This window comes from Phocoena sinus, chromosome 8 (assembly GCF_008692025.1).
Source record: "Phocoena sinus isolate mPhoSin1 chromosome 8, mPhoSin1.pri, whole genome shotgun sequence".
Lineage (NCBI taxonomy): Eukaryota > Metazoa > Chordata > Mammalia > Artiodactyla > Phocoenidae > Phocoena > Phocoena sinus.
In genome coordinates this window covers 105352584-105365483 of record NC_045770.1, presented here as the reverse complement: position 1 = coordinate 105365483, position 12900 = coordinate 105352584, and the positions used below count along the sequence as shown (strand labels likewise).

At 38.7% G+C, this 12900-nt stretch overlaps 1 protein-coding gene across 7 annotated transcripts in view; it reads left to right on the top strand.

The window, feature by feature from the left end:
* Positions 1-12900, top strand: part of KMT5B (lysine methyltransferase 5B) — a 53675-nt gene that overhangs the window by 15959 nt on the left and 24816 nt on the right. For all 7 annotated transcript variants that reach the window (XM_032639355.1, XM_032639360.1, XM_032639358.1 and 4 more), the window contains 2 exons: positions 2399-2634; positions 9175-9322. In XM_032639355.1, coding sequence (XP_032495246.1) covers positions 2475-2634; positions 9175-9322 — 308 coding nt within the window. In that variant the 5' untranslated portion in view covers positions 2399-2474. The remainder of the gene's footprint in view (positions 1-2398; positions 2635-9174; positions 9323-12900) is intronic.

The following is a 12900-nucleotide window of genomic DNA, read 5'->3' as shown; positions in this document are numbered from 1 at the left end:
GAGATGAATTTCCTAAAGGACCCAAAGCACTTTACCACCTTCTTGTTCTTTTTCTCTGGAGGTGCAGAGTCGGGGGTGAACCAGAAAGCATAATGGCAGGTAGTAGGGAAGTTGATGGCGGTGATGGCTGATTCCTGCCATGTCTTGCCTGTGCCAGAGCTGCTCCAGCCGCCTGTGACAGCACGAGCATCTTGAGGAAGAAGAGAATTTGAAGAGGTCAGGTTATAATTTATAGTTTAAAAAACGTACAAAAGTGGCAGCTCCTTTGAGGTGGTTTAGACCACAACCTAATTTATTTATTCTTTTGTAAGTTGAGTGCCTTTGATCTGCTTTGTGCTGTACTAGAGAAAAGAAAAGTAAGTCCCTGACCTCAGGAGCTCTCAGTCCATTAAGGAGGCAGACAGGCCTTCACTATATGGTGACATAAGGGCTTTTACCCAGGTTTTCTTTTTTTTTGGCTGTGTTGGATCTTCGTTGCTATACGTGGGCTTTCTCTAGTTGCAGCGAGCGGGGGCTCCTCTTCGTTGCGGTGCACAGGCTTCTCATTGTGGTGGCTTCTCTCTTGTTGCGGAGCACGGGCTCTTGGCACACGGGCTTCAGTAGTTGTGGCACGCAGGCTCTAGAGCACAGGCTCAGTAGTTGTGGCACACGGGCTTAGTTGCTCCACGGCATGTGGGATCTTCCCGGACCAGGGCTCGAACCCGTGTCCCCTACATTGGCAGGTGGATTCTTAACCACTGTGCCACCAGGGAAGTCCCTCACCCAGTTTTATAGTAGGGGTGTCCACCTGGATTTGGCAGTGAGGGTCAAGGAAGACTTCCTGGAACATGAAGGAATTAGCCAATCAAAACGACAGGTTGTCTAAGTATAAATATAAGATATTTGATCATCAATAGGGGGTCTTCTGTGTAATTTGATAAAGTATTAGTTGAAAAATATTTAGCTTAGAACTGATGTATCAATATTTTACTTGCCCTTTTCTATTATTTAAGTAGCAGCATTTTTCTGGGTTTAGTGAAACCTACAAGAAGAATCAAAAGATAGGCACAATAAAAGTTGAATGCTAATTGAATTTTCATAGTGAAGGAACCAAGAGAAAATTACATGTTCGAGAACAATTGTAAAAGTATCCTTAATATGGATCAGCTGTTGTTCACGTTTTTGCCTAAGCATGTTGCTCTCACCCACATTTTACCTCACTGTGAATTCACACAGAATTCCTGTGACATGAAAGAGACTGGAGGTCAAGTAAAAATTAATATTTTGTATTTGTGTTGGGCATCATTAAAGGCATCTCCAGGTGTACATTTCTGGGAGTACTTCAGAATAATTTATCATGTGTACTTTTCTGTGTGTTTGGAAAAAGTGAGGGAAAATGAGCTCTGCCTGGTGTGGTGAGGTGAGAGGCCCTTGGGCAGCAACGCCTGGTTCTCCTCTGGCTGCGGCTGCAGGCTGATTGTGTGGCATTGGGCGTGCTGCCTCAGCTCCATCTGCAAATTGGAAGAGTTATGCTAGAATCTTAGAGTTCCTTTAGCTCTCAAGTTCTGTTTTTACACTTTCTTATCCTAGAGCCTTTTTAGTCTGACTTACGCTAAAGCATAATTCCGTAATGAGGTGATGTCATGGACATCCTTTCTCATTCCATTACCAACAAATGTAATCTATTATACCTTCACTTCCGAAGGTCCTTATAAATTACAAACATTTCTCACTATCCAAGACATTTTGTTCCCAAATTCAGCTAATTAAAATTCAGATAGTGAGGGATACCACTATATTAGCAAACACTATAATCTCAATTTTTGTTGCCATCGTAAAGGAATGCTAAGGCAGGTATTTCATGACGGGCAATACTTTGATATTCGAATGTTGGTCCCTTAAATATCCTGAATCCTGACTTCAAACTAACAGCAACAAAAGGATGTTACAAAGCTGTTGTGGACAAAGCTTAACTGAGATGCCTTTTCTTCAGCTCCTCAGAAGAGAAGAGAGAACTTCCTTGTTTCCTCACAGAGTTAATAGAATGTTACCAAAACGTGTAATTTGAGCAGGTTATTGAGCTATATACCTAGGTATCAGGGTAGTAAGAAGCAAAGATGATTCTTACTGGCAACTGAAAGAGATAAATATTTATTGAGCACTTACTAGTTACCCATCGCTCTTCAAAGCACAAGCAATGAGCAAGGCAGAACGAGTCCCTCCTCATTCTGGGGGCACCGTAGACCTCAGCGTGACGTGGGATGGCGGGGGAGCCAAAGTAGTCTGTGAAGAGCGGAAACACTAATTGCTAAGTTACTTTGAATACTCTGAAAATGTCTCAGGGGTCTGTGTAGCATATGGTCTTTTGTGTATTTACCTCCCCATTTTGTTTTGTTTTTTCATGTTTTGTTTCTGTTAGGAGAGAACATTGAAATTATTCTCTAAGCTATTTGAAGAGAGTGACTAAATGCACCTGGGTCAGGCTGTCTGTGGGTATGAAGTGGTTGGGAGAATCCAAGAACATGGTGTTGAATGGCAGGAGAAATGGAGGCAAGTTGTCTAATGACCATCAGCAGAATCAATCGAAGTTACAGCACACGGGAAAGGACACCGTGAAGGCTGGCAGGAACGCAGCCGAGAGGAGGTCAAGCAGATGTATGTACATACTTCAGCTGTCACTCTTTTGATTGTGATATGGGGCAGTAATTCTTTCCACTTTGTAATGTGTATTCTGTTCTCTGTTGTTTTCAAAACAATTTTTTTATGTTCTCACAGTTAACAGTATAGTTTTTTTACTCTTTCAAAGTTATATCAACTTTTATTCTCATCAAACATTGTATACAACTCCAGTTTAATTCTTAATATAATGTTTTTATATGCATAACTTTATATTTTGTAGAATTTATAACTGAATGGTTATTTGTTCTATTAAAAATATTAAAGTACTGCTATTAAATTTCTTTTAAGTTCAAACTGTGTTTTTTTATATTTGATGTAAGTTTAAGTACGTATTTTTTTAAAAACTTACAGAGCAATATGAATGATAAAGTCAACCCTAATTTACATGATAAGTGGAAGTTAGGGCAGCTTTTCAAATTGTCACCATTTCTTCTATTTATATAGGGTGAACAGTTTATCCTAACAGAGAAGAAGTATTGATAATGAGTTACTTTTTTACCTCTATATCTCTTGGTGATAATGAGGCTACTTACTGAGAGTTCAAGAAAGTGTAGATTTGATACATGTTTCATAGTTCTTTTAAGAGTAGTAAAATGCCCCAGGATAAGTGTAAAGCTAAGTAGGCAGCTATATAAATATTGTCCAAAATTAGATGGCCATGTTAAGGACAACTTTTCCTTCCTTCCTTCCTTCCTTCCTTCCTTTGTCTGCACCATGCAGCTTGCAGGATCTTAGTTCCCCGATCAGGGATTGAACCTGCTCCCTTGGCGGTGAGAGCACGGAGTCCTAACCACTGGACCGCCAGGGAAGTCCCAGACAACTTTTTATATTTCTTCTTTTCCTAAGGTTAATTTAGCAACAACTAAATAGCCTTAGTTTGTGTTGGAATTGGCCTACTTCCGGTAGATTTGGATTGATTAGCCTGGCATTTGCTACAGTTTCAGATAGAGTGCACCAGTTCTGATCTCATTTCCTTCTTACCTTTTATGGGTCTATGCTATTCACTGGGCCCAGGCTGCCCTTAACTTTTCCATATCAGATCAGGTCACCGTTTCTGTTTAAAAAAACCAAAAAACAAACAAACCAAATAAACTAGACGATATCCCTGCTTGGGATAGGGGTAAGGAGAGAGCCCAAGACTGACGGGTTTGCCTCTACCTGGACACCTCCTCACCCCCTTAGCATGTGGTGGGAACCTGAAGGAGCTGAGAAATGTAGTGATTATGGCAGTGGTATTGGCTCTGGTCAGTAAATTAGGCATCTCTTAAATCTTTTTTTTTTCCAAATTGCTGTTGGCCGCCTTTTTGGGCATCAGTGTGAAAAGGTCTTAATTAGTTTGGTTGTTGGAGGTACATAAGAATTTAGAAAATGACCATTACATGAGCTACACTTCGCCAAGTGTAGACAGATTTGGAGGGATAGGTTGGAAAAACCCAGAGAGTGTGAAGATGAACAGCATCACATTGAATATTATTGGGCACAAATGGTGCAAAAATAGAGCCAATGATGAAGAGAAACAAAGCATTGCATCACCTTAGATAAACTGCAACGACTTCACCTAACATCAGAGCCGCAGAATACATGAAGCAAAAATTCACAAAATTGAAGGGAGAAATAGATAATTCAACAATAATTTGGAGACTTCAGTTCCCCACTTCCAATAATGGATAGAACAGCTAAGCAGAAAATCAAGAAGGAAAGAAGACTCAAATAGTCCTATACCAACTCTTCCTAACAGACATCTATAGAACACTCCACCCAACAGCAGCAGAATACACATTCTTTTCAAGAGCCATGAAACATTATTCAGAATGGGCCATAGACTAGGCCATACTTTAAGCCCCTCAATCAATGTAAAAGGATTGAAATCACACAATATATGTTCCAACCACAATGGAGTAAAGTTAGAAATGAGTAACAGAAATTTGGGAAACACAAATATGTGGAAATTAACTCACTCCTGAATAACCAGTGGGTTAAAGATGAAATCAAAAGGGAAATGAAGAAAGATCTCAATCAATAACCTTTCACCTTAAAACACCAGAAAAAGAGAGAGCAAACTAAACCCAAAGTAAGCAGAAGGAAGGAAATAACAGAGTAGAAATTAACAAAATAGAGAATAGAAAGAGAATAGAGGAAAATCAGCAAAGCTAAAAAGTTGGTTCTTTGAAAAGATCAACAAGAATTGGCAAACCCTTAAGCAAGACTGATTAGGAGAGAAAGACTCAAGAATCAACATGGAAAGAGGAGACATTACTAGACTGCCTTAGAAAAATAAAAAGGATTGTAACAGAATACTATGGACAACTGCATACCAAGAAGTTAAGTAACTTAGATTAAGTGAACAAATTTCTAGAAAGTAATAAATTACTGAAACCGATTTAATAAATCTTATTTATACAAAATCTGAATAAACCTATAGCAAGTAAAAAAGATTGAATTAGTAATTTTAAAAACAAAGCAAAAAAAAACACTACCTACAAAGAAAAGGCCAATATTATCCTGCTACCAAAACCAAAGACATCATAAGAGAAGAAGACCTATAGACCAATATCTCTAATAAATATAGATGCAAAAATCCTCAATAAAATACTAGCCAACCAAATCCAGCAACAGATGAAAAGAATTCTATAGCATGCCCAAGTGGGATTTATCCCAGGAATGCAAGTTTGGTTTAATATCTGAGAAGCAATTGATATAATACCATATGAATACAATCAAGGACAAAAACCATACTGTCATCCCAATAGATGCAGAAAAAGCACTTGACAAAATCCAACACCCTTTCAGGATGAAAACAGCAAACTAGGAACAGAAGGGAATTCTTCAACCTGATAAAGCTTAATGTCATATTTAATGGTGAATGGTTTCCCCTAAGATCAGGAACAAGATAGAACTATATTTGTTCTCACCACTTCTATTCAGCATTGTACTAGAAGTTCTGATTACAACCATTAGGTGAGAAAATGAACTTAGAGGCATCCAAATTGGAAAAGAAGTAGTAAAACAATATTTGCAGGTGACATGATTGTGTATATAGAAAATCCTAAGGAATCCACTAAAATATTAGAATAAATGAGTTCAGTAAGGTTGGAGGATACAAGTATACAAAAATCAATTGTATTTCTATGCACTTTCAGTAAACAATCCAAAAATGAAATTAACAATTTCGTTTACAGGGCATCAAAAAGAAAAAATATTAAGCAATAAATTTAACAATAAAGTATAAAACTTAAACTCTGAAAATGATAAAACATTGTTGAAAGAAAAGAAGATCTAAACAAATGGAAAGGGCTTCCCTGGTGGCACAGTGGTTAAGAATCTGTCTGCCAATGCAGGGGACATGGGTTCGAGCCCTGGTCTGGGAAGATCGCACATGCTGCGGAGAAACTGAGCCCTTGTGCCACAACTACTGAGCCTGCGCTCCAGAGCCCGTGAGCCACAACTACTGAAGCCCACGCGCCTAGAGCCACTGCTCCGCGACAAGAGAAGCCACCGCAATGAGAAGCCCACGCACCACAACGAAGAGTAGCACCCGCTGCCGCAGCTAGAGAAAGCCCTCGTGCAGTAACGGAGACCCAACACAGCCAAAAATAAATAAAAAATACATAAATGCAAAGAAAAATAAATAAATGGAAAGACATCCCATGTTCATTGATTAGATGACTTAATATCGTTAAGATGGTTATACTCTCCAAATGACCTGCCTATTGAATGTAGTCCCTATCAAAATCTCAGCTGGCTTCTTTGCAGAAATTGACAGGCTGATCCTAAAATTCTTATGGAAATTCAGGGGATCCAGAATAGCTAAAACAGTCTTGAAAAAGAACAATGTGGAAGGTTCATACTTCTCGGTTCCAAAGCCTACTACAAAGCTGCAGTAATCAAGACAGTCTTATACTTGCATGTGGGTAGATATATATTCGTGGAATAGAATTGAGAATCCAGAAAGAACCCTCATGTTTGTAGTCAACTGATTTTTGACAAAAGTGCCAATAAAATTGAGGAAAGAATAGTCTTTTCAACAGTTGGGGTTGGCAAAACTGTATATCCACATGCAAAAGAATGAAATTGGATCCGACCTCACACTGTATGTAAAAAACTCAAAATGGGGCTTCCCTGGTGGCACAGTGGTTGAGAGTCCGCCTGCCGATGCAGGGGACACGGGTTCGTGCCCCGGTCCGGGAAGATCCCACATGCCGCAGCGCGGCTGGGCCCATGAGTCATGGCCACTGAGCCTGTGCATCAGGAGCCTGTGCTCCACAACGAGAGAGACCACAACAGTGAGATGCCCGCGTACCGCAAAAAAGAAACACCTCAAAATGGATCAAAGACCTAAATTAAAAGCTTAAATTATAAAACTCTCCAGAAGAAAACATACGCATAAATTTTCATAACTTTGGATTAGGCAGTGGTTTCTTGGATATGACACTAAAAGCACAGGGAACAAAAGAAAAAAAAAAGTACATGAAATTTACCAAAGTTGCAAACTTTAAGCGTTACCATCAAGAACGTGGAAAGACAGCTTACAGAACAGGAGAAAATATTTTCAAATCACATATCTGATAAAGAACTAGTATCCAGAATAAAGAACTCTTTACAAGTCAATAATAAAAGACAAACTCCAGGGTTTCCCTGGTGGCACAGTGGTTGAGAGTCCGCCTGCCGATGCAGGGGACACGGGTTCATGCCCCGGTCTGGGAAGATCCCACATGCTGCGGAGCGGCTGGGCCCGTGAGCCATGGCCGCTTAGCCTGCGCGTCCGGAGGCTGTGCTCCGCAACGGGAGAGGCCACAACAGTGAGAGGCCCGCGTACCGCAAAAAAAAAAAAAAAAAAAAAGACAAACTTCCATTTTTAAATGCGCAAGGGATCTGAATAGACACATTTCTCCAGAGATAGACAAATGGCCAATACATGAAAAGATGCTCAAAATCATTAGTCATCAGAGAAAATCAAATCAAAACCACCGCTTCACAATCACTAGAATGTCTGAAATCAAAAGGACAAATAGTAACAAGTGTTGGTGATGATGTGGAGAAGTTACATACACTATTTTTTGGGAACATAAAATGGTGCAGCCAAATGTGGTCTATCCACACAGTGGAATATTATTTGGCCATAATAAGGAATGAAGTACTGCTGCATGGTACAACGTGGATGAACCTTGAAAACATGCTAATTGAAAGAAGCCAGTCACAAAAAAACACGTATGATTCCATCTATATGAAATTTTCAGACTAGGCAGATCCCTAGAAACAGAGTAGATTAGTGGTTGCCAGGGTCTGTGGGGGAGGGAGAAATGGATAATAATTTCCAGTAGGTATGAGGTTTCTTTTGGGGGGATGAACATGTGCCAGAATTGATTGTGGTGATGGTTACACAATTCTGTGAATATACTTAAAACCATTGAATTGTACACTTTAAATGGGTGAACTGTATGGTATGTGAATTAAGTGTTAATAAAACTGGTATAGAAAATATAACAACTTTGATAGTTTTATACGTACCTACGTGCAAATAATTTGATTCAAAATCGTATACTGACCCTTTGGCAGGGACTTAGACATGTAAGTGTTTATTTCTTTATTGGAACAGTGGGTGAAAAGGTTAGACGTCTCACTTTGTCACTCATTCTTCCACCTCTTAATTTTGAGAGGCTTAAAGTTATACTGCTGGTATCCTCTGTAATTGCATGTGCTGACTCCACGAAGACCCTCAGTGACGTATACATCAAACGTGAATCAGCACTGATGAAGCTTCATCCATACAAATTTGGCCTTGCTTTCCTCTCTTTACATTGTTTTCCTTCCACAGTTAAACCCAGTTCCTTCAGTTATCTTTTTCAGTCACTTTCCTATTTTTATCCATTCCTTCAAAATCTGGTTCAAACAGGTGTTAGAAATAGGCCTGTCAGACTCTCTCTACTTCTCTCCCCTCTTCTCCTGCCTGGCTGTGTAATCACAGGCAAGTTTCTTAACCTCTGGGCCTGAGTTGCCAGCAAAGTGGGGATGATAATCACACGTCTGCCCACAAGCAGGAAGTGGAAGGTAACGCCTGGAGGCTCCGTTTTGGTTCCTGAGATTTAGCCTTCTGGCGCTTACTGCAGAGGGTATCTCGTGTTCCTCTTGTTTCCTTCTCATGCCAGCCCTGTCTGTAGCGGCCCTTTGTGCTGCCTTGCTACTGTGATGAATATCTGCCCATCTCCTGTGTCTCAACTCTTCCTTGGAGACGCAAGTAAGGCATCTGAGCCAGAGTCTCACAACTATCCAGACCCCGTTCTTGGGAAACCTGATAATATTATCTAACAAAAATGCTCTCAATAACTCGGTTAATTTACTGCATCTGGTTTTCTGTTTTTGCAAAGGGTACTCAATTCTTAATTAGTAAAACTGATAGAAATAAGCAATTTCAATTCTTAATTACTAACTTCAATGGGCAGTGAAGCTAAAGGTTTTTAAGGTAGATTTAAGTAGTACTCAGTGCGAGTTAATTTTTCTTCTTTTTTCTTCTCACAGGTAATGGTAATTCAGGATTCGAAGGACAGAGTCGATATGTACCATCTTCTGGAATGTCTGCCAAGGAACTCTGTGAAAATGATGACTTAGCAACCAGTTTGGTTCTTGATCCCTATTTAGGTTTTCAAACACACAAAATGAATACTAGGTAATTTTGTCTTTATCCTGAGTGGAACAGATGATACCGTTGAACTTAAGAAAATAGATGGCTAATTTTACTTTCAGTCAAAATTTAAAATGACATTAAAGGAAAGATTTTGCTGCAGGAGGATTTTCCATGTGTGAGTCAAGAAAAGCAACATAAGCTTCCATGAGTTGTCAGTTTTAATTCCGTGTTCTTATTTTATCTTGGGATACTTCTATTAAAATACAGAGTTGGAGAGGCATCTCCATATTCTGTTTTAAATGTTGATGAGAATTACCTGAAAGAAACAGGCATCCTGTAAAACCTTGAAAATGTGTATGATTTTTTTCTACCTAAATTAGGTTGCATCAGTTTTTTTTCATGATTTTATTACAAACTTTTATTCTTTCAAATACTTTCCACTGTATATAGGGAATTTTAGCATTTTTTTTAACATCTTTATTAGAGTATAATTGCTTTACAATGGTGTGTTAGTTTCTGCTTTATAACAAAATGAATCAGCTATACATATACATATGTTCCCATATCTCTTCCCTCTTGCATCTCCCTCCCTCCCACCCTCCCTATCCCATTTTTGCCATTATGTTTTATCTTTGAGACTCAGCTAGTCATTATAAGTTAGAGTGAATATTATTAAAGACGTGGTTATATTCAGTATGCAGGTAAGAAAATAGATGTGTAACCACTTTATTGAGTATCAAATGCCATCTATATAAAATACTACAGAGCTCTTGAAATCTGTGACCCTTTAAATTTCTTTATTCTAATTCTCTTAAACATCATCTCGCTCCCAAAAAGGCCTTTAGGTAATTTCATAATTAACTGCCTCCAAGCACTAAATCAGAACTTTACAACTTTGTGTTGCCTCATAACTTCCATGGCAAAGGCTTTCGAGTGATAGAAGAGCCTAACGTGTTCCTAGAATGTGGAACACGTTCTGGACCACTGTTCACTCTTACCGTAGCTGCAGTGTCAGTGACTGCCCTAGAGGCGCTTGATCACCACGGGGGTGGTCACCAGTAATTAATTGGGGGCAGGTGATTAGAGGAAAATCGTGTGTCCGTTTTTTCCTATTTTAATTCTGTCCCTTCCTAGAATTAAAACAAGATAATTCATTTATCAATTATAGTCTAAATCCCAAAAGAAGTAATTCAGGTTAAAACGTGCCTTTGGTATTTTCATGTAATTTCCTGTCATCATATATCTTTACTTACTAAAACGAAGTGAAAGTTGGGATGGACTTGAGAGATTATTTAAATAGTTCCCTGCGGTCAGAGGGGCACATACTTAAATTTTCTACATAGGCAAATGGATGGCTGTTCTCTGGAAAATCAGCAGAATTGGATGCCATAGTGTCCAACTAAAAATCTAGTTTGCATTATTTTAAGCCCACATCCCCTATTTCCCAGTGAACCCAAGAGACCAGGGCTCATTTTCCTACTATTAGGGTCCTAATAGTATTTAACTCACCTGTTAGCCTTTTTTTCTCCGAGGTAAGAAATGTGATTCACTGTTTCACACAACAGTCTAGTGGCATTCAGAATATTACACAAAGGCCCATAATTACGGCCTGGAGTCATCATTGAAACAGATTCTGTTCGTTATGCCTTGTATACTGAAACATGGAAGCAAATAAACCATTTTTAAAAGTTTTCCATCAAAATTACAACAAAAGTTGTAGTGGCTTGGGAAAGAACTCCATGTATTCAGAAGCCCCCACGCTTTGACTATTCCAGAGGATGAAGAGTTACCTGTTACTGGGTTCTGCGACAGTAAATAACTCATGTTTTCTAAAAAGTCCTCCTTGACAACTGCTTCTTTTAATTAGTTTACATATGAGTCACTTGGGGAATCTTGTTAAGATGCAGGTTCTGATTCAATAACTGTGAGGTGGGGCCTGAGAGTCTCCATTTCTAACGTGCTCCCAATTACAGTTGGGAAGCAAGGTCTTAAACCGTCTAGCCTACTGAGCTTTGTCCCGATGTGATAAATGGATAGAAAGTTCCTTATCAGTCATTTTCTAGGGCTCACTTTAAAACATGTAATCCTAAAATGTCAAGTTTAGGTTTACCACACAGATATTGTTAAAACTTAAGACCTTACCATATCCAGGTACCTCTAAATTCATATTTTCCAGTGCAACATTTAATCCTACTCAGACACTTCCTAAAATAGCCGTTCATGGTGTAGGTAATGGTACTGCTCCCTGGTTAGACTGCGTTGGCTTTGTAACAGTGTCGGCACTTAGGCCAGTGCGGTTGAGCAGTTGATGTTGCTGTGTCAAAGCAAGGTGTGCTCTCCGCCTTTCAGCAGAGGCATTCATTCCAGAGGTATTTTAACAGACTCTCGTAAGCTGACGTTTGGGGAATATACAGAATTTTTATTAATGAAGCTTGTTAATCTTAATGAAAGGTATATACATTTTCATTTAATCTTAGTGGATTTATTTGAAAATTATCACTTATAGTTCTTTATCTTCTGAGCAAGAATTTACCAGAATGTCACTTACCCCATTTTCAAAGATATTTTATAGACAATAAGGAAAATCTATAGTGCTTTATTTGAATAACCATAAATATTTCTTAAATTATTAGCTTTTTGTGGACTTCTCTTTCTTTGGGGTGCAAAAGAAGTGACTGGAGGACGTGATTGGAGCTTTGGGTTTTAATTCTCCAAACTGTCCGTCTGTTACTTATATAAGTGGTCTCTTCTCATGTTTATACATCTGTGATTTGAACTTAGTTTCTCTTTTTTTATGCCCTCCTCCTCTCTACTTATTTCAGTTGTACCTTCAGGAATACTGTTCAGAAACAGTAGATATTTAATTATTTGGCTATATTATGAATTGCCTTTGTTTTTACTCTTAACATATCCCTGTATTTCCTAAGAAGGCAGTCAGAGTTGTGGCATGAATGCCTAGAAAAAGCATAAACAAAATATTAATTTCAATTTATTGGGAAATGTTTCAATTTAGTTGACTTTTGTCAGTTATGAAACTTAAGTTCTTCCTTTTAACCAGAGAACAGAGTTGTTAGTAATACCTCTTAATTTTTTTTAAAAAGCTAGTGGAGAGGTGAATGTAGCGAAGCAGGAATGGATGCTTTCAGTAATGCGCCCTCGTTCAGGCTGCGTGACCAGCGATTTCATGGTATCCTGAGGAGTTGGGGGACATCACATTGTAAAGAAATGGGAAGAGTCCTCTCAGGGCACAGACTTCAGCCTGTGTAGTCCTTACTCATCCTTCCACTACTGTAACCATCTAATTTTTATTTTCCTTATTTATATATTTGATTATTCGTATCCACTGTTGAATATGAATTTATAAATCACTTTAAATGCCTCTTGAATATCAAGTGCTTGACTAGAAAGCATAAAGAAACTTCTCGACCTTCTAACTTAATATAATCAAGGGTAAAATGAAGTTATGTGGGAAGGAAAGCGTTTTAGCTTCCTGGACTTTGTTATCATGCTAGGCCGACCCGTGTCTTCATAAAGTTCTTGAATATCACAGCATTTTAGGGATTTCTGCTACAACCAGTATTGTAAGTCTGTTTAGAAATTACAAGTACAAATTATACAAA